The sequence below is a fragment of the Panicum virgatum genome, chromosome 4K (assembly GCF_016808335.1).
Source record: "Panicum virgatum strain AP13 chromosome 4K, P.virgatum_v5, whole genome shotgun sequence".
Taxonomy (NCBI): Eukaryota; Viridiplantae; Streptophyta; class Magnoliopsida; order Poales; family Poaceae; genus Panicum; species Panicum virgatum.
The window spans coordinates 1,520,978-1,542,571 of record NC_053139.1 but is presented as its reverse complement, the minus strand read 5'-3'; the positions used below and the strand labels follow the sequence as shown (position 1 = coordinate 1,542,571).

The following is a 21,594-nucleotide window of genomic DNA, read 5'->3' as shown; positions in this document are numbered from 1 at the left end:
ACAGCTGACGCGGTGATCACCGGTTGAACCGATGCTTTGTACCGATGCATCACCGGTTCATCCGGTGCTTAAAGATCTTCTCCTGGACGCTGACGTCATTACACCGATGGTATGCACCGATGCTTCACCGGTTCAACCGGTGCTGAAGACTTGGCTCTTGCGCGACTTGCATCGTCTCTGGAACATAGGACGCCCAATGCACCGATGCCCCTTTTTGACCCGTCGGTTCTTCCGGTGCCTATAAACTGACTTGGCTTCAATTCCCTTCTGTCATGGCGTCGGTTCTTCCGACAACCATCGGATGCACCGATGCCTTATGCGTCGGTTCTTCCGGTGCAACCGACCGAAGAGCTTTCAGGGCGCTGCCCTGAGACCCACGAGGGACGGCTCCCCCTCGACCCCCGTCCGCTAACCGGGTAGCGGAACCCCCGTAGGGGCAGCTCTTCGGGCCTTGCTACGCCTATCTTCTCTTTCTCTTTGTCATCACTTGAACCTAAAAGCCTGAGGATGATCATCTTAACAATCATATTAGTCCAAGTGTTGTGTTGTCATTCGATCACCAAAATCACTCGAAATAGCATAAATGGTGCCATGTTCGTTACAGGGTTAAAGGCAGCTTGACGCGCAACCAGTTCTTCCTAGTGGCATTCATCTGCAGCTTCGCCTACTATATCTTCCCGGGTTACCTGTTCCAGATGCTCACCTCCCTCTCCTGGGTCTGCTGGGTCTTCCCCCACTCTGTGTTCGCCCAGCAGCTCGGCTCCGGTCTGCAGGGCCTTGGCATTGGAGCGATCGGTCTTGACTGGTCCACAGTCTCCTCCTACCTCGGGAGCCCTCTCGCCAGCCCCTGGTTCGCCACTGCGAATGTTGCAGCAGGTTTCTTCATCATCATGTACATAATCACACCCATTGCTTACTGGTTCAACTTCTACAACGCGCAAAACTTCCCCATCGTTTTTGATGGCCTCTTCACCTTGTCCGATCAAAAGTACAACATATCCAGCATCGTGGATTCCCATTTCCATTTCGATACAAAGGCGTACGAGAAGAATGGCCCACTCTACCTCAGCACTTTCTTTGCTGTCACATATGGTGTTGGTTTCGCATCTCTTACCGAGGGGCGACCAGAGGGGGGTGAATGGAAGCCGATTAAAAACTATCGCAATCGGAAGCTCGGCTTAAGATCCAAAGTATGCACCCAACCCTATCGTCCTATGTGAAGTGTGGAGTAGCTATGGAGGAGCTACACTAGCACACGTTAGCCCTAGGGAATAGCGAAAACAATCATGGAAGCAAACGCGAAAAACGGCGCAAGATTCATCACGGTATATATCACCGGTTGATCCGACGTACAAAGACTTGAGCACGTCGGTTTAACCGATGATACAGAGCCTACATCACGATAAAACAGTGCACCGGTTAAACCGACGAAATCGACAATTTACGCCGGTGCAGTTGTCCAGAGAAGCAGCAAAACAACGTAGTGAACACCGGTTAAACCGACGTGCACAGGGAGCACCTCGTCGGTTAAACCGATGCCCAGAATAGGATAGAACCCAGTTCCACTCACCAGTTAAACCGATGAGGGACAAAAAGAACTCATTGGTGCAACGGTTCAACACCCAGAGAAGCTGTCACGAAAACAAATACACCGGATGATCCGGCATTATTGCATCGGTGCAACAGAGGAGCGTCGGTTCAATTTGTCAAAAACCCTAACAGCCGGAACCCCTACTCACCGGTTGATCCGACGTTTATATGTTTAAACACGTCGGTTCATCCGGTGATAGGGTGAATTCTGTCCGAGCGCAGAAAGAGATTTTTCAGCCCACGACCTTTTGAAAAACTTGGTGATTGGAGGATCAAATCAAGTCCAAAGGAGCTCAAAATTTGTAGTTACGATCAGAAAGACCTTGTGAACATATCTACGGAAGGAATTGACGAATCACTCCATGATGCAGGAGGAATCGAGGAATCCCCGAGCAAAAACGGAGTTTTCTCAAGAACGCAAGAACGTCAATTCGAGGGAGCTCGTGAATCCTAGTGATCTTGCACTAATAGAAGCGGTTTGGATCCATCACAAAGAGCTCGGAAAGCCACCAAAATCTCGTGCATCAAAACTCGTCAAACCAAAAACGAAAATCATCACACGAGAGGAATACGACCCATGAATTTGACACAAGATCAAAACCCCAGAGGGCACAAGGAAGATAGGGCCTCCTTTCCCAATCAAATTCAATACAAGGTCTAAAAAATCCATCCCTAAGAGAGGAGAGGGCAGGAAGAAGAGAGGAAGGGAGAGAGGCGACGGGGGAGAAAGCGCGCTCCTCTGGGCGCCAGAAGAAGAGAGGGAGAGAGAGAGGGAGGCTGCCCACTCCCTAAATATCTCCCACTAACTCTAAACGCGAAATGACTAAATTACCCCTAGAGCTGAAAATAAACTAGAAGGCCCGCAGGGGCAAAACCGGAAAAGATACAAGGACTCATCCGATGGCCGAGGTTCTTTCTTCGAATCGAAGTCTTCTCCGCGATGCCGCCACGTAGATGAAGATCCGATCCGCGGTTTTGGAGGGTCCGCGAAACCCGGGTAGGTGGCCGGTTTTGAGAAAACTGCCAAAACTCCACGCGCGGGAAGATTCCCGCCTCCACGCCGTGGCCCTGGACGCCGTTCCTGCCTCGGCCTTCTGAAGGCTCTAGACGCCGCCCGAGGCCCGTCACCTCCTCGCCCACAGCGAGGCCCTAGACGATGTCGATGCCCGTTCCACCGCTAGTCCCGAGACCGACGCCCGTGACTCCACGACTTGGCGTCTTCAACCGCCGTACGCCAGCTTGGTTTTGTGGCGCAAACCAAGAAACCCGCCTTCCGTCGGCGTTTGCGCCCTTAATCCAGGAGTGGACGCCACAGCTGTCGCCCGGCCCGAGCTCCGGTCACGGCTGCCCTTCACCACCGTCCACCGCACGGTCCATCGGCCACAGCACCTCTACAGCAGCTCTCCGTCGACACTTGACGCCCGTGTACCTGCAACCAAAGACCAAGCACACGATCACACCGCACGGTTGACAATTCACTCATCACAGCCAGGAGTGAGTACTGCCCATTCCTCAATCTCCCCCTTGATGAGTGCATTGTCAACACACCACCTGTAACCAGAGAAGTGAAAAATAAAAAATGGCAAAAAGAAAGTGAAGGACTCAAGCAAGTGGCAAAAAGCTCAAAAAGGCAAGAACAGTCACTTACTCAAGCAAAAATCGATTCCCTAAGACAAGGGCAACGGCTTGACGCAATCGATCAAAAGCCAAAACATGACTCCTCGAAGACAGAGGTAAAGCTCGACGCAGTCATGCAAGAAGCGAAGGGAAAACTAGGAGCTAAACAAAGCAGAAACTCCCACTGAAATGCATTTCCCCCTTACCAGTGCAACTCTCACCACATGTATGCACTCTCAAAGCCCTGTGCGCAACAAGTTTTTCAAAACTCAAACAAGTCTCAAGTCCCCCCTTGTTCGATCACTTCTCCCAAAAATTCTCCCCATTGTTGGCACATGCACACATCAAGCCTAAAATATGCCTAAACCTCCCCCTGAAATCATGCTATGCAATGAATGTCGTGCAGATGGTGTAAGTGAAACATTCAGGCATACAAAGATATGATCATCTAGTGACAGGCATGTGTGCTTCATAAACAGGAACTGAATCTAGCTCAACAGGGTATATCAATCAAGTCTGCTAGCAAGTTCAGTTCAACAAAAATAAAAGCATCACCCATGATCTAGCAACAGCAAGTAGGAGAAAGAAAGCAGTGCTTACCAGACTCATACAGGGTGATCCAAAGCAGCCAATATATTTTATCATGAATCAATTCTGCTTCTCAAAACTTGCATTTGAACGAAGAGTTAACATGTTATATCAAGCAAGAGTTTCTGCCAGGGGTTGAAAGCTTGTCATGCTTTACTTAGCAGCGAGACCAAGCCTATGCCAAGGGCAGTCAGAAGCTTAAGGCACTCACTTCAGTCATGCACAGCCTTGCCCGGGTTCTCACTAGTGCTATGTGAGCCATCCCGAAAGCTCGATCAGTGCGACAAGCAATGCCACCTGGATCTTTTCATTCCATTTCATACATATATTAAATAATTTTAATAATTTTAGCTCATGTCAAAGATTAAAAGCCACACTAGCATGAATAGGATAGCAAAGCATATCAATACAACCTAACATGCCAGAAGCCAAGACAGGGTGATCATGTTTTCAGATTTTCAAATCAAAATAGCTTAACTCAGTTGATATGACATATACTGAAGAGCAAGCTATACATGATCAAGTCTAAGAAACTATACTAGCAAGCACTAGAGGATCATAACACTGTATGCAAGAATGCCAGTGTAGTGAAGCAATGTGAAATGCAAACATGTACAATGCAAATGCATCTATCAGAAGCTAGAAAGCGAAGAGAAACAAAAACAAAGACCTACAAAAAACTAACCAAAGAGAAGTCAGCGATCAAAAGGGGTAACAAACCCCAAGCTCCCCTCGCAAGCGAGCAAAGGTGCCCTGCTCAAGTGGTTTGGTGAGGACATCTGCGGTTTGCCTCTCGGATGGTACATGGATCATGTCTATGTGGCCTCTCTCATGATTATCTCACAGGAAGTGGAACCTGATGTCTATGTGTTTGGTTCTGGAGTGGAGCACTGGGTTCTTTGCAATGCAAATAGAAGACATGTTGTTTACAAAGATGGGAACCCTACCAAAGCTCAACCCATAATCCTGCAAAGTTTGTTTCATCCAAAGAATCTGAGAGCAGCAGCTAGCAGCAGCAACGTATTCGGCTTCTGTGGAAGAGAGCGCTATACTAGCTTGCTTGCGAGAGGACCACGAAACCAGCGATGTACCGAGAAAGTGACAAGTGCTGGAAGTCAACTTGCGATCCAGCCGACACCCGCCAAAATCGGCATCCGAAAAGCCAATCAAGACAAGAGATGAATCCGCAGAATACCAAAGACCGAACTCAGGAGTGAACTTGAGGTACCTGAAGATGCGTTTCACCACTTGCTTGTGGGAGGTGCGCGGTGAGGCCTGATACAGCGCACAGAGGCCGACCCCGAACTGAATGTCCGGCCGGGTTGCTGTCAGGTACAGGAGAGAGCCAATCATGCTCCTGTACTCCTTCTGGTCCACCGCCTCACGTCCAAGTCCTCATCAAGCGCCGTCGATGTGTTGATCGGAGTCGGCTGAGGAGACAAGTCATTCATGTCGAACTTCCGCAGTAAGCCCCTCGTGTACTTGGCTTGATGGATGAACGTGCCCTGGGAAGTTTGCTTGATCTGCAGCCCGAGGAAGAACTGCAGCTCACCCATCATACTCATCTCGAATTCCCTGGACATCTACTCAGAAAACTTGGAAACAAGAGCGTGAGAAGAGCCACCAAAGATGATATCATCCACGTAAATCTGAACCAGTAGAAAGTCAGAGCCAGAGCGCATGAGAAACAAGGTTTTATCAACACATCTCATTTTAAAACCTTGAGCAAGCAAGAAAGTTCTAAGCCTATCGTACCAAGCTCTAGGCGGCGCCTGTTTCAAACCATAAAGAGCTTTCTGAAGTTTGTAAACTCGGTTTGGAAACTTGGGATTTTCAAAACCAGGGGGTTGTTTCACATAAACTTCCTCTTCAATAAATCCATTTAAGAAGGCAGATTTCACATCCATTTGGAAAACTTTAAAACCCTTGGAAGCAACAAAAGCAAGAAAGATTCGAATCGCCTCTAAGCGTGCTACCGGGGCAAAAGTTTCCTCATAATCTATCCCTTCCTTTTGGCAAAACCCCTGGGCTACAAGTCAAGCCTTGTTCCGCACAACCAACCCATCTTCACCTTGCTTGTTCTTGAAAACCCACTTGGTTCCAATGGGGTTACAAGCAGGCGTAGGCTCAACCAAAACCCAAACCTGATTCCTTTCAAAATTTTCGAGTTCCTCATGCATGGCATTGACCCAATTGGAGTCAGAAAGTGCGTGTCCAACATCTTTGGGCTCGAAAGAGGCAACAAATGATGAATGAGCAAAGCCAGCGATACTTGTTACCTTGGACCGTGTGACTCGCTCGTTGAGGTCACCTAGCATTTGTTGAGGTGGATGACGACGCTGAATGTGTCGCGGTGCTTCCCTTGTCGAAGTCGCCTCCTCCTCAATCAAAGCTGGTGTCTCCTCAGGTGCAGCTGGTGAAAGCTGAGTCACCTGCTCGATCGGTCCCCGGGAAGTAGATGTAGTCGGGTCGGGGCCGTCATCATCGTCCGAGCTCGTGGCGGAGACGGCTGGGTCCACAGCACGCGTGGTAGCCTCAGCATCACCCTCTGCAGCTTCTTCCTCCTCATCTTCAAAGATGGGGGTGCCGAGCTCATCATCTCCTGTAACCTCAAAGACAGAAGAATTGCACGGTGCAGTCTCGTCGAAAGTGACTTCACAAGTCTCTCTGACGATGTTAGTATCAATAATCAGCACACGGTAAGCTCTAGAGTGAGAAGCATAACCGATAAAAATGCCGTCAGACGATCGAGACTCAAACTTATCAAGATTTTCTTCCTTTAGCACAAAACACCGGCAACCGAAAACTCTGAGATGGTCAACACGGGGCTGGAGTCCAAATCGCAACTCATAAGAAGTCTTGTGCATGAAAGCACGCAAGAAAATACGATTGGACACATAACAAGCGGTGTTAACTGCCTCAGCCCAGTACTTTCTAGGAGTCCTATGCTCATCGAGCATCGTCCTAACCATCTCAACCAACGTCCGATTCTTCCGTTCTACAACTCCATTCTACTGTGGAGTGTAGGGGGAAGAGTACTGGTGTTCAAGACCTTGATCACTGCAAAAAGTGTCAAAATGAGCATTTTTGAATTCTGTGCCATTGTCACTGCGAATCGCTCTCATGGCCTGGGGTAGCTCATTTTTCAACCTCAAGATCACGTCTCGAACAAACTCGAAAGTCTCATCCTTGGTTTTCATGAAAAAGACCCAAGAATAGCGAGAAAAGTCATCCACGATCACAAGAACGTACCACTTCCCACCAATAGACATCATCCGAGAAGGACCAACAGTGTCCATATGTAGCAACTCTCCAGGGTGAGTGGTCATCACTTGATTAATATGCGGATGGAAGGTGGCAACCATCTTCCCATGGCGACACGGATGGCAAACAAGATCCTTCTCAAACTTCAATTTGGGCAATCCTCGGATTAGGCCAAGTGAGCTAAGTCTCGACAACAAGTCAAAGCTCAAATGTCCAAGTCTCCTATGCCACTTCCACAGATCAGAAGGACCAGCCAACAAACAACAAGGAGGACCAAGAGAAGTTCCAGAGAAGTCAACCAGGAAAACCCGATCGCGAGGTAAAATCCGGCAAACCAAATCTCCTCTGGAATCTAAAACACGAGAACAACCCTCCTTGAAGCGAACTTCAAACCCCTCATTAAGAAGTTGCGAAATAGAGAGCAAATTGAACCCAAGGTTCGAAACCAAAGCAACTTCTCTCAGGGTAAAGCGATCAGAAACACGAACAACGCCAATTCCATGTACTTTTTCTCTTCCATTGTCCTCGAACACAATGTACTCCTTTGAGCGCATCGGGGTGAGGCTGGAGAACCATTTGTCATTCCCGGTCATATGGCGCGAACAACCGGAGTCCATGATCCACCTGTTCTCCAAGCCTCCAACCTGCACATCGGTAGCGAGACAAAGGGTGAGCAAATGTCTCAACACTGGGGTTAGCAATGTGTGAAGCAAACCAGTGTGGAGCCATTTGCTCTACAGAAGGGTTAGCAAGATCTGCCAAAGCGTATCCCCTGTCCCGTCTACCGCGAGGCTGACGACCACCACCACAAGGAAAGTGTGGTGTCTCGTGACCTCCTAGAAAGCCTCGGTCCCGTGGTCCATAGCCGTACTGAAGACGACCAGGAGTACGACCGGCAAAGCGACCACCCGCTGGAGCACGGTAATCACCACCGTCTCCCTGTCCTCCACCTACACGGCGCGCCCTAGCATCTTGCCTACCACCACGCCGAGGAGGACCATGCACTCGAGCAGAGTACATGTCCGAGTTACATCTCTCCTGCTCACGCCTCACTGCCCGCTTCCTCCTGAAGCAAAACTCCTCCAGGTGACCGTCTCTGTCACAGTACTCGCAGTGGTACCTCACCTCTCTCTTGGGAGGTGGAGGCCTTGCCTTTGGACGGGGAGGAGCAGCCCCCTTCTTCTGGGCAACCTGGGCTGCGGCAGCAGGGAGCGTATCGAGGGGATTCCTCAGCTCATTGGGCTTTGGAACCCAAACATGCTTCTATGGAGGTGCTTTTTGTGGTTCTTTCAGCACACCATCCACGAGGTCAACAAGCGAAGGCTGCGTGCTTGTACTAGCAGTGTTTAGAGCACTAGGAACTCCAGCAGCCTTGTCGATCTTACCATACAACTTGTCAAAGTCTGACTTCGTGTACGTGTAACCGACCCCAAACCCATCACTACGCTTAAACTGCTTGATCGTCATGCCCAACTGTGGCTCACTACTAGAAACCCAACTAAGAATCGCCCTAAGATATGTGTTCTCATTCTCCAAGTTGGCTTTCTCTACCACAAGATTATCCAAATCAGAAATCAGACCAGGGCAAACATGACAATCAATAGGTGGGCTAGACTCCCCGACCTTAGTCTTCCCCAAAGACTTAATCAAGGCATTCTTCTCATCTAGCTCTGACCTAAGCGTGGGATAAAGCTTGCAAGCACCAAGCAGAACAGGCCTAGACCTAAGCTCCTCTAGCTCACACACAACAGTAGCAAACTTAGACTGCAAAGAAGCTAGATCTGACTTAAAGATGGGGCACTCATCACATTCAAGCACATCACTAACGATAGGAGCGTCCTTGGCTAGTTCAAGCTCATGCTTGGCCTTGGCTAGCTCGTGAGACATGTCAGCAAGCGAAGTCTTGGCAACATCCAAGTTCGCAACATTCTCATCATGCTTGGTACGGAGAGCAACAAGATCATTCATGTGAGATATGCAGCCAGCGCACTCATCCTCACTAGATTTCTCTCTAGCACAAGCCAGCTCAGCCCTAAGCTTCTTACGCTCTCTAGCTGCTTCCTTAAGCAGCCTTTTCTGATTATCGAGAGCGGCGTACAACTCCCTAACCTCAGTATCAAGCAGGTCGATAGTGGAGTTTACCTCTGAATCACTCTCGGATCCAGGAGAAGAGTCGTCGTGTGTCGGTGTAGCATGTCCACCTGGAGACGCACGAGCACCATTGGCCTCGCCCGCCATGGTGCAGAAACTCTTGCGTCGACCGGCCGCCAAGCAAAGGCCGATGAAGCCGGTGGCTTCCTTGTCCCGCTTCTTCTTCTTGTCATCGTCGTCGGAGGTCGGTGAAGAAGAGCGGTCGGTGTTAGAGCTCTTGTCGAGGTCGCTGAGCTGTGCCAAGAAAGCCTTCTCCCGCTTCTTGGCCTTGTACTGGAAGCGCTTCTTGAGCGACTCCTTATCGAAGCGCCCTCCCTTGTCCCGGTCACGACTGCGGTGCTTGTGGCACCGACGCTCCTTGTTGGAGCCTCCCTCGCCGCGGTGGCGGTGGCGGTAGTAGTCGAAGTTGTTGTTGTGGCCACCGCTGGACTTCTTGAGGCAGTCGGCGACGAAGTGGTTCAGATCGCCGCAGTGGTAGCACCCGGGGTTCTTCCTCCTTTGCCTGTTGTGGTAGATACGCTGGAACTTGTTGATGAGGTGGCACAAGTCGTCATCGCCCAGCGTCTCCAACTGCTCATCTGTAACATAAGGCAAAGAGGCAAGAGAAAAGCTATGAGCAGAGTTAGCGTTAGAGCTCGATCCACCCGGGCCAGTCACAAGAGCAATGCTTTTGGAAGGAGGGGCACCATTGAGCTTGGCTCGTGTCTGGTTATCCACCTCAGTGGCCTTGAGCTTGCTGAAGAGCTCATTCACGGTCAGAGTCTCATAGCCTGCAGACTCGATGATCGTGTTCACCTTGAGATCCCACACAGAGCGGTCAAGTGCGTAGAGCAACTTGAGAGCCTTCTCATGCTCTGTGTAGTCAAGGACATAAGCAGATCTGTTCGCACTGACTTTATTCACAATCGATTGAAACCGGCTAAACATGTCACCAATGCTCTCACCCGACCCCTGTGTGAAGTTTTCATATTCACGCCGGTGAGTCTCGAAAAGCCTAGCCTTAACCTGAGGTGTGCCCTCGTGGTAGTTCTCAAGGCATGTCCAAACCTTGTGGGCTTCCTGAAAACCCTGGACGCGTGAGAACTCCGCTTGAGAAACGCCAGCGAACAAGGCATTGATAGCCTTGGCGTTAGCCTCGTGCTCGGTCACTTGAAGATGAGTGGTTCGAACGGCAAGCACCTCGTGAGCCTGGTTCTTTGTTATATCTCAAACCTCGGCTCCCATGCATTGCAAGAAGGCTCGCATGCGAACCTTCCAATAAGCATAGTCCTCGCCGGAAAACACAGGGATCTTACCAAGACTTGCCATGGTCACCAAGTGGTTTTCGAACCGGTTAGGGTAATGAAAACTTTAACCAAGCTCTGATACCAATTGAGGGACCGAAAATGCGACCAGAGGGGGGGTGAATGGGAGCCGATTAAAAACTATCGCAATCGGAAGCTCGGCTTAAGATCCAAAGTATGCACCCAGCCCTATCGTCCTAGGTGAAGTGTGGAGTAGCTATGGAGGAGCTACACTAGCACACGACAGCCCTAGGGAACAGCGAAAACAATCGTGGAAGCAAACGCGAAAAACGGCGCAAGATTCAGCACGGTATATATCACCGGTTGATCCGACGTACAAAGACTTGAGCACGTCGGTTTAACCGATGATACAGAGCCTGCAGCCCGATAAAATAGTGCACCGATTAAACCGACGAAATCAACAATTTACGCCGATGCAGTTGTCCAGAGAAGCAGCAAAACAACGTAGTGAACACCGGTTAAACCGACGTGCACAGGGAGCACCTCGTCGGTTAAACCGATGCCCAGAATAGGACAGAACCCACCGGTTAAACCGATGAGGGACAAAAAGAACTCGTCGGTGCAACGGTTCAACACCCAGAGAAGCTGTCACGAAAACAAATACACCGGATGATCCGGCGTTATTGCATTGGTTCAACAGAGGAGCGTCGGTTCAATTCGTCAAAAACCCTAACAGCCGAAACCCCTACTCACCGGTTGATCCGACGTGTATATGTTTAAACACGTCGGTTCATCTGGTGATAGGGTGAATTCTGTCCGAGCGCAGAAACAGATTTTTCAGCTCGTGACCTTTTGAAAAACTTGGTGATTGGAGGATCAAATCAAATCCAAAGTTGCTCAAAATTTGTAGGCACGACCACAAAGACCTTGTGAACATATCTACAGAAGGAATTGACGAATCGCTCCATGATGCGGGAGGAATTGAGGAATTCCCGAGCAAGAACGGGGTTTTCTCAAGAACGCAAGAACGTCAATTCGAGGGAGCTCGTGAATCCTAGTGATCTTGCACTAATAGAAGCGGTTTGGATCCATCACAAAGAGCTTGGAAAGCCACCAAAATCTCGTGCATCAAAACTCGTCAAACCAAAAACAAAAATCATCACACGAGAGGAATACGACCCATGAATTTGACACAAGATCAAAACCCTGGAGGGTACAAGGAGGATAGGGCCTCCTTTCCCAATCAAATTCAATACAAGGTCTAAAAAATCCATCCCTAAGAGAGGAGAGGGAGGAAGAAGAGAGGAAGAGAGAGGCGACGGGGGAGAAGGCGTGCTCCTCTGGGCGCCAGAAGAAGAGAGGGAGAGAGAGGGAGGCTGCCCACTCCCTAAATATCTCCCACTAACTCTAAACGCGAAATGACTAAATTACCCCTAGAGTTGAAATTAAATTAGAAGGCCCGTAGGGGCAAAACCGAAAAAGATACAAGGACTCATCCGATGGCCGAGATTCTTTCTTCGAATCGAAGTCTTCTCCGCGATGCCGCCACGTAGATGAAGATCCGATCCGCGGTGTTGGAGGGTCCGCGAAACCCGGGTAGGTGGCCGGTTTTGAGAAAACCGCCAAAACTCCACGCGCGGGAAGATTCCCGCCTCCACGCCGTGGCCCTGGACGCCGTTCCTGCCTCGGCCTTCTGACGGCTCTAGACGCCGCCCGACGCCCGTCACCTCCTCGCCCGCATCGAGGCCCTAGACACCGTCGATGCCGGTTCCACCGCCAGTCCCGAGACCGACGCCCGTGACTCCACGACTTGGCGTCTTCAACCGCCGTACGCCAGCTTGGTTTTGTGGCGCAAACCAAGAAACCCGCCTTCCGTCGGCGCTTGCGCCCTTAATCCAGGGGTGGACTCCACAGCTGCCGCCCGGCCCGAGCTCCGGTCACGGCTGCCCTTCACCGCCGTCCACCGCACGGTCCATCGGCCACAACACCTCCACAACAGCTCTCCGTCGACACTTGACACCCTTGTACCTACAACCAAAGACCAAGCACACGATCACACCGCACGGTTGATAATTCCCTCATCACAGCCAGGAGTGAGTACTGCTCATTCCTCACTTACAGCGACAATTGTTCATGTTTTCCTCTTCCATGGAAGGTGAGCAGGTTCTTCTGAAGTTTGTCATTCTGCTATGGAAAACAAGATAATGAAGCTAAGAATCATCGTGCCCTTGTGCAGTGAAATTTGGCAGTTAAGTAAATCAGCTTTTCAAGACAAAAAGGTGGACATACATACAAAGCTTATGAGGAGATATAAGCAAGTCCCCGAGTGGTGGTTCATCTGCATCCTTATTGCTAACATTGCTATCACCATATTTGCTTGTGAATACTACATTGAGCAACTCCAGCTGCCTTGGTGGGGTGTTTTGCTTGCATGTGCCATTGCCTTTTTCTTCACCCTACCAATTGGAATAATCACAGCAACAACGAACCAGGTACCCATTTTAACACCCTATGCATATTATTATTATATGTCACACAGCTCAAGAGCGCAAGATCAGCACTACAGCTTCTTTTGTTGTGTGCAGACTCCGGGCTTGAACATAATCACAGAGTACATCATGGGCTACTTGTACCCCGGACGGCCTGTTGCAAATATGTGCTTCAAGGTATATGGTTACATCAGCATGAGCCAAGCTCTGACCTTTTTGCAAGATTTTAAGCTGGGTCATTACATGAAGATTCCTCCAAGGACCATGTTTATGGCTCAGGTAAGCTCTTCTAACCATTTCTCTACACAGATACTGAGATACATATGTGCTTCTGTTCAATAGTGTCACTAAGCTGCTTCTTATTCTTACAACATGATAGGTGGTCGGAACTCTGATTGCAGCATTTGTATACATCGGAACAGCCTGGTGGTTGATGGACACAATCCCCTACATCTGCAACACTGAGCTCCTCCCACCGGACAGCCCTTGGACATGCCCGGGTGATCACGTGTTCTATGATGCATCAGTTATATGGGGCCTTATTAGCCCACGCAGAATATTCGGCGACCTAGGCACTTACTCGGCTGTGAACTGGTTCTTCTTGGGTGGAGCTATTGCTCCCCTACTAGTATGGCTTGCACACAAGGCATTCCCAGGCCAGAGCTGGATCTTACTCATCAACATGCCCGTGCTGATCGGTGCCACTGGCCAGATGCCACCTGCTACTGCAGTCAACTACACCACATGGATACTTGTTGGGTTTTTGTCAGGTTATGTGGTTTACAGATATCGGCGTGACTGGTGGGAGCGACACAATTATCTGCTTTCTGGTGCACTAGATGCTGGTTTGGCGTTCCGTCCTGATATACTTATGCCTAGGCTTGGAGAACATCAGTTTGAACTGGTGGGGCAACAATTTAGACGGATGTCCTCTTGCTTCTTGTCCAACTGCTAAAGGTATTGTTGTTGAGGGCTGCCCAGTGTATACATGAGAACTCATGGTGTGACCTGGAGAGAAGAAAACAGGGATCGATGTAAATAATTAAACTTTATTTTCAAACAATTTAGAGATGAGAACTTGGTGTAATTTTTATTGAATTCTGGAAGATTCAAATAATATTAAAGGAAAATGGGTAGTTATCGCCAAGCAGCAACTATTTCAGCTTGGAAAGAAGACCCTCCAAGGTTACAAATAAACAAAGCAAAATGCATCTTTTAAACTGGTACCAGTATCAATAACAGATCCTTTCACTTTTGTGTGTATATGTGCAACATAACCTAACCTGTCCAGTCTGTATGCATCCTAGAAGTGCCAGGCCCTGAGAATACACTAACCTGATTAATTTTCTGAAGAAGTCCATTGATATAATTTTCACGAGAAAAAATATCAGAACAAATAAGAAGTTCCAGGCTTCCAGCTATAATATGAATTCTTTGTGGCTACATAGTTAGCACTAACTCAAGATGCTTTGTCCAAGATTCATTTGTATCTAACACTTTTCTGATAAATATTTCCCACGGTTTAGCATCCGAGAAATCATGACCACTTAAAACTGCAGCTTCAACAATAGTGCAAAAAGTATCATCATGACTTGGCTCAGAAAGGCTATCAACCAATACTTGGTAAATAAACTTGCTTGGAGTGCATCCTTTGGTCACCATCTCCTTAAACAGTGCAGCACCTTCATTTGACTTGCCCATTTTGCAGAAACCCTTGATCAAAGCCTCATAAGTCATTGCATTTGGTTCATATCGCCGTTCGACCATGTCATCCCACACCCTCCCAGCCTCATGTAACTCTCCATTCTCGCATAATCCTAGAATAAGTGAGTTATACGCCAACAAGCTTGGCACGAGCCCCTTCTCAAGCTCATCGAACAGCTTCCTCGCCTCCTGAACCATTCCATTCTTGCATAACCAGTAGATCAATGCTCTCGTGATGGCGTTATCTGGTGGGACGTTCTTCTTCACCATCCATATCCACATCTCATTTGCCTCCCCAGCCTTTTCATCCTGGCATATCACATCGACTACTTTAGCACACAGCGGTGTGTCCGGGACATACCCTGCACCTAGCATTTCCCTCATCAAATCACGTGCCTCCGCAGATTTTCCCTCCTTGCAGCAAGCCTTAATCACCACAGAGTATGTAACCTCATTCGGCTGCACCCCAGCAGCTTCCATCTCATCCATTATCCTAGCTGCATCTTGTAGCTTCCCACGCATGCAGTACCCATCTATGAGCACAGTGTACATTGTAGCATCCGGCCTACGCCCGCTGGCGATAACATCATCAACGAGCTTCTGTGCACCTTCAAGATCCCCTTTGCCGCAGTAGGCAGTGAGAACCGTGGTGTAGGTGACGACATCCGGGACGATCCCCCACCCAGTCATTTCGTCGAGCACCTGTAGTGCAGCGTCGAGGTCACCGACGCCAACCAGCCCCTTGAGCAGGATGTTGCAGGATACGAGGTTGGGCGTGATGTAGAGCTTGGTTCGCGCAGCGCGGAAGAGCGCGGCGGCGAGGCGGAGGCGGCGCACGGAGACGAGGGAGTGGAGGAGCGCGTTGAAGGAGCGGATGGAGGGGTGGGAGTTGAAGGACGGGAGCGAGAGGAAGAGGCGGAGGGAGGGGAGCGGGCGGAGCGCGCGGAGGAGCGGCAGGAAGGGGCGGTCGGAGAAGACCGGGAGGCGTGCGGCGCGGAGCAAGGAGAGGACGGGGGGCAGGAGTCGCGCCGCGGCGCCGGCGTCGGAGGCGGCGGCGCGGGCGAGGCGGGAGAGGGCCGCGGCGAAGACCGGGAGCGAGGGCGGCAGCGGAGGGGCAGCGTGGAAGAGCGCGTGGCGGAGGGCGAGGACCGCGGCGTCGGGCGTGGGCTCGCGGAGGAGGAGGAGGCGGGAGAGCGAGCACGCGGTGAGGCGGCGCGGCCAGGGCTGGACCGGCGGGGTGACGGTGTAGCCGGACTCCGGCAGGGACGCCGGGAGCGGGGCGAGGTGCGCGACCGGCACGGTGGCCCGCGCGGCCGGCGCCGCGGAGAAGGCGCGGGCGCCGGGGCTCCACCGGCGCATGGCCCTGAGCAAGGCGTGCGGCGGCGGCGTCGCGGGTAGCGGCGAGCCGGCTGTCGCGACGGACTCGGGTTGTACTGGGCACCGTACATGCGCATGATCTCTGTCGGTGTCCCGACCCGGGCCCGGATTCCGACCAATAAAATGCTGCGTGTTTTCTCGTCCGAGATGACGCAAGAGGCAACACAGTAACGCATGGTTTATCTTGGTTCCGGCCGCGGGGCCGTACGTCCACTAAAAGGGGTGTGCGAGGGCACCGTATTATCTTACACCCGGAGTGCTTTTTGTAGGGGATACAAACGAGGTGAGAGAGGGAGGAAGGCTCTCAGGTCTCTGCTAGAAGAGGGGTTGAACGTGACGAATAGGAAAACCGGAGCGTAAGTGGTGATGGATCACGTCGGGAGACCTTTGAGCGTAGCGTAGCGTCCCCCCGTCCCGTCCAAAGGAAGCCCGCCTCCTACTTTTATAGTCACAAGGAGGGGCGACGCACATGAATGGGGGAGCGTGAAAGTCGTCGTTTCCCCCGAATCGCGGGGGTACAGTGGTCGGATACTGTAGGAAGGAAGTACACTGTGCGAAGGCGGCGGGCGTCGCAGTCGCCCTGGATATCGTCCTTGGTCTTGCGGAGATCGCCGTGCCAGCCCCTGCAGGCGGCGTGGTTGTCGCTGGCGTATGGTCGTCTATATACGGCGCGGCGGCGTTCAGTGGACCTTGCGGTCTAGGGTCCTGCATGCACCAGTGGTAGTGGTAGCGCGCGACGGCCCTGGACCCCCTGGTTGGACTGCGGGCGTGCACACTATGAGGTCCGGGGGACACGTGGAGGTCCCGGACTCCTCAAGGGGGGAGGTCCGGGGCTCCGTCCGTGCGTGCTGAGCGCCCCTCTCGGAAGGACACGTGATGTCGCCGGACCCCTTCCCCAGCGAGGGACGGATCCGGTTGGTCGGCGTAGGCAAAAAAGTAACGGGAGCAGTGCCGAGCCTGTCTTGTCCCGCGTCGCAGATCCCACAGTGCTGCTACAACATCCGGGAAGGCGGAGCGGTGACCGAAGTCAGCGGATGGGACCCCAATCACATCCACTGTGGGAATGGCGGCCTGACGCCGCCTATCCTGGGTGCCGTGGTGGAGTGGCTGGCCTTTAATGCCTTCGTACGACGAGCGGTTGGGCGGCGGGGCCGTTCGTCCTTTGTGCCGAGGGGTGGCCTCGAGCGAAGCGGAGATGAGTTACTCCCTCGAGGGTAGGTTCGCTACCCTCGAGCGAGGCGGAGATGTGTTGCGCGGTCGAGGGTCCCGAGGGGAGCCCTCGAGCGAGGCGGAGATGAGCCACCCGCTCGAGGGTAGATCCGCTACCCTCGAGCGAGGCGGAGATTGTCTAGCGGGCCCGAGTGGGATGCGAATGGGCCGCACGCTGAGCTTCTTTGAGTCCTTTCCTTTCTTCCAGGTTGGAAGGAGGCCGTGGGCCTTCGTGGGCCCAGCTGTCTTAACAGGTGTTTGCGTTTTAAAGCGATCTTAGCACCCCGATTAGGGTGTCCCTAATCGTGGTACCCGACAGTAGCCCCCGAGGCTTTGGTCGAGTCAGGGGATTCGGCCAAAGGGTGATTCGGCGATTTTCCCCTTTAACGTGATCAATCAATGCCGCGCACCCGCCAGACGCGCCTGAGCGCCAGCCCGGTGGATGTGACGACACGCTGGTCGGGGTAGTACGCCCGCGGGGGGAGTACTTCGAGGCGCGCGCCTCTTTGTTTGCTTGTTTAAAGGACAAGTCGTGTCCGCGCGCTGAGGGGGGCCAGGGCGACGGTGGCGCCCGCTGCTTGGCAGCTGGTGCTTTCATCGCATTGTCCCGCACGTAGGGCCTTGGCCCCAGCGTTCCTGGTTGCTTTGTGGCGCGCCGTTCGAGGGCAGCCAGCCAGAGCCGATGCCGCACCGCTTAGCGTCCAGGGACTCAGCTCCGCTTTATTTCGTTCGGTCGTGTCTCGGCGCGGTGATCGAGGACAACCTTCGTTCGTGGAGCGCCGCGTCGTCACGGGCGATACAAGCCTCCGCTCTTCGACAAGCTTGAAGCTTTATGCCCTACGCAGCTATAAATAGGGGTCGTGGGGTTCCCTTTCTTCTCCAACCTCCCAGCTCTTTCTTCCAGCATCGCCTAAATCTTATAATGTTTACTTTGCCTTTTTGTGACCGGCCCCCGGATGGGGCGGCTGGCTTTTTTAGGCTTTTGGCACTAGAAGAATGCTTGCGAGCGGCGGGGGAAGACCGGAGTGGGCGTGCGCTCTATCCCTCAGCTTAAGTGGGATCAGTAGAAGATCATTGGGCCCGTGGGGTCCTGCTCCTGCAATGTCCCCTAGCCTGAAGGGGGATGGAGACGCCTGACCGTGGCGCTGGCACCTGGTCTGGCGGCTGTTTTTCGCATCGTCCCCCCTGGCGACAAGGTTGCTCTCGGGGAGACGGTGCGGAGGGCGCTGTCCGCCAGCTCGACCCCCCGCGTGGTCTTTGGTGGAGGAGACGCTAGGAGAAGGCTTGCGAGGAGAGCCTCCCGCTGGACCCGTGCGGCCTGGGGGCTGCTCCTCGCAACCCTAGCAGCCTCGCTGCTGCGTCAGCCAGGGGATCGGTGTCTTTCTTCGTTGCTCGCTCCTCCCCAAGACAGGAAAAATTGCCATGTAGGTGGCAACGTGTTTGTATCTTTCGACGGCCTCGCGCCGGTAACCCTTTGTAATCTTTATTTGCATTGATCAATAAAATCCCCCTTTCTTTTTTACGAGAAGCATGATCGAGGGTATAGGGGCATACAAGGGTTATCGGCCTCGAATATGTGTGAAGTCTCCTCCACGGGGGCGCGTCAGCGCACCCGCGGGTGTAGCCCCCGAGGCCTTGGAGGAGAGTTTGTGCTCGTCCAAGAGCTATAAATGTTGTCCCACTGGGTAGCCTTACTAGGGTGGCCGTCCAGCGTCTTTTTCAGCCGGCATCGGCACTCTTTCAGCCGGCCTCGGCATTCTCAGTGCTGGAACGACGACCCGGCGTTCAGCTTAACTGTCGGGAGAGCGCACGTAAATAGTGGAGGATTTGGTTACACACGTGGAGCTTCGTAGTTGGGAGTCGTCGACTTATTCGAGGGTGCGATCAGAACCGTGGTGTGCGAGAAGCCCCCGAGCCCAGGCCCACGTGAAGGCGTTCAGGGGAACCCTCGACTTTGACTACGACCCTCGTCGCCCTTCCGTAGGGAGGAGGGGTGAAGCGCACCATGCTACCCATGCCCGGGCCGCGAGCAATGGCTGCTTCGGTGAGCTATTAGCGGGTAGTTCAAGCGGACGTCCGTGCCCCGTTCGATAGGGGTCGGCTCGTGGTCCATGGACACGTCTCATAGAGCGCTCGCAAGGGTTCGCTAGGCGGGGCTCGGACCCATTCGATAGGGTCCGAGGGCTCGATGCTCTCCCTCGATGGGATCCCTCTTCTAGGCACCCTCAACTGGCCTTGAACACTGCGCAGGATGTCTCGAACTCCGTGTTCGAGGGTAGTTTGTATGGCACATCCCTGTAGTCCCTGACTCTGGTGATCTGGGGCGCCTGTCGAACCTCCGAAAGGCCAGGCTTCGAACCCCTGATCAGTAAGGCCTCGAAATGCGATTCCTTCGAGGATAGAGGGACCCTTGAAGGAATATTCCATTTTGATTCGAAAACGACGCAGAGTCGCGAGTCACACGCGCAGGTCTCCCACTGGTGGTGGGCGACGTGGCCTGATTCGTGCGGTGCGGTGTGGGCGCGCCTTTTTAGGCGATAGCCTCGGGTAGATGAAGCGGCGTGGGCGGCGGCTGGCGGATGGGATAGTGCGACAGTCGCGCTCGCCGGTTACCGTGCCGCAGTTATTGCTGCGTGCGCGCGTGGGAGACTCCGCGGTCGTGGGGCCCAGCCATCAGCGACAGCGAACTCTACCGCATTCAATGCGGTAGATTTCAGTCGTGGCGGAAAGTCCGCCCGCCGTGGTGAATAAAAACGAAGAGAAGGGGGTTGTTTGGGCTCACCTGGCTATTTGCCTCCATCTCACTTTGCCTTCTCCGCCTCCCCTGCATCCTGAGCCCGTAGCCAAGAGCGAAAGGTGGAAGAGGAAGGAGGGGGAGAGAAAGCGCACCTTAGCCATCCCAGAGCCTTTGCTCCCACATTCCCCCCTCGAATCGAAGAAATGTTGGACATCTAGGAGCCTTTGCCGTGGGGGAAGTCCTCCGCCACCGTGCGGTCCTGGAGCAGTTGGTCGCCGACCGGCTGCTGCCGCGGATCACCGACTCGGGGGCGCCGGCGTGGATTTCCCCGCATCCGGACGAGACCGAGCCGAAGCCCCCGCAAGGCTACGTCGTGAGCTTCGTGCGCCTTCACGAGCGAGGCTTCGGCATCCCCATCAGCAGATTTATGCGGGCGTTGTGTGACTATTACGGAGCGGAGCTGCACAACTTCAGCCCCAATGCCATCTCACAGGCGGCGGTCTTCGTCACCGTCTGTGAGGGGTACCTTGGGATAGAGGTGCACTGGGATCTCGGGATCCACCTGTTCCGCGGTGAACTCTTCGTCGAGAGCGGGCGGGGCCAACCGAGGTGGTTCGCGCGCGCCGGCGGCCTGACGTTCCATGTGCATCACTCCCGGAGGAACCTCTACATCTACAGCAAGATGACGACAAACAACGCCGGGTGGAGCCGAGGGTGGTTCAACCTTCGGAACTACCGTGGCGCGCTCCCGGCGTTCACCTACAGGGTGCTCCGGGAGCGACCGGCGAAGTGGGATTGGGGGGTGTCGCCCCAAGTGCAACAGGACAAGCTCGAGGGCCTCACTGACGCGCTGGCGCACCTGGCGAGGAAGGGGATGACGGCGGCGGCCGTCATCGCGAACTTCCACCGGTAGAGGGTGATCCCTCTCGTGGAGAGGGCCCTGCCGATTTTCCAGCTCACCCCCGGGAGCCAGGTAGAGGGCTCCAGGACATCGTTCAAGCTGCTTTCCCACACCACCGCCGCCCGGAGGGCAAAGTATGCGGTGGCGGAGTTCCCCCAAAATCCCGAGGATCTTTGGAGGATCAAGATGCGCCCCGAGACGGGGTACATTTCTCTGGTAAGTTTTGACTTCGAATCCGGCGTGTGTGGTGTAGTCCTCTTTTCCTGACTCCATCTCGGGCGTGCTTTGCAGGGGTTGAGGAGCGGCATCTCGAAGCCCCTGGTCCCGGAACAACGCCTGATCAATCGCCTCCACGCAGAGAAGATGAAAAGGCGGAAGGTCGAGAGGAAGAGGATGAGGAAGGCGGAGCACGACAAAGTGCGCAAGCTTGCTCGCGCGGAGGGGAAGCCGCGGCCTGCCATGCCTGAGTCCTCGAACGAGGAGGAGGAGGAGGCCTCGGATGCCGAGGACCACGCTCCGAGGGGCGACGGGGAAGCTACGGGCGCGAGCCCCCCGCCGTTCTACCTGTGGGACGATGACGAGGGGGAGCCGGCGGTGCCGGAAGAGACAAGGGCCGTGGCCTCGGCGCACCCATCCCTCGAGGGGGCTGAGCGGGAGTCGTCGCCTCCGGTAGCCGGTGAGGAGACGCCCGCGCCCCAAGTGCCGATGCGTGGCGACGAGGCT

At 53.3% G+C, this 21,594-nt stretch overlaps 1 protein-coding gene and 1 pseudogene across 2 annotated transcripts; one reads left to right on the top strand and one right to left on the bottom strand.

Moving 5' to 3' along the window:
- Positions 1-632: 632 nt before the first annotated feature.
- On the top strand, positions 633-14,093 carry LOC120702435 (annotated as a pseudogene).
- On the bottom strand, positions 13,076-16,070 carry LOC120702434 (pentatricopeptide repeat-containing protein At5g16420, mitochondrial-like). 2 transcript variants are annotated; one of them, XM_039986232.1, is made up of 2 exons: positions 14,279-16,058; positions 13,076-13,951 (listed from the first exon to the last, which is right to left on the bottom strand). In XM_039986232.1, the coding sequence occupies exon 1, from the start codon at positions 16,004-16,006 to the stop codon at positions 14,384-14,386; it is 1,623 nt and encodes a 540-aa protein (XP_039842166.1). In that variant the 5' UTR covers positions 16,007-16,058; the 3' UTR covers positions 13,076-13,951; positions 14,279-14,383. The 2 variants fall into 2 exon arrangements, with proteins under 2 accessions (XP_039842166.1, XP_039842167.1); XM_039986233.1 differs by having other exon boundaries at positions 13,817-13,951; positions 14,564-16,070.
- Between the last annotated feature and the right edge of the window lie 5,524 nt (positions 16,071-21,594).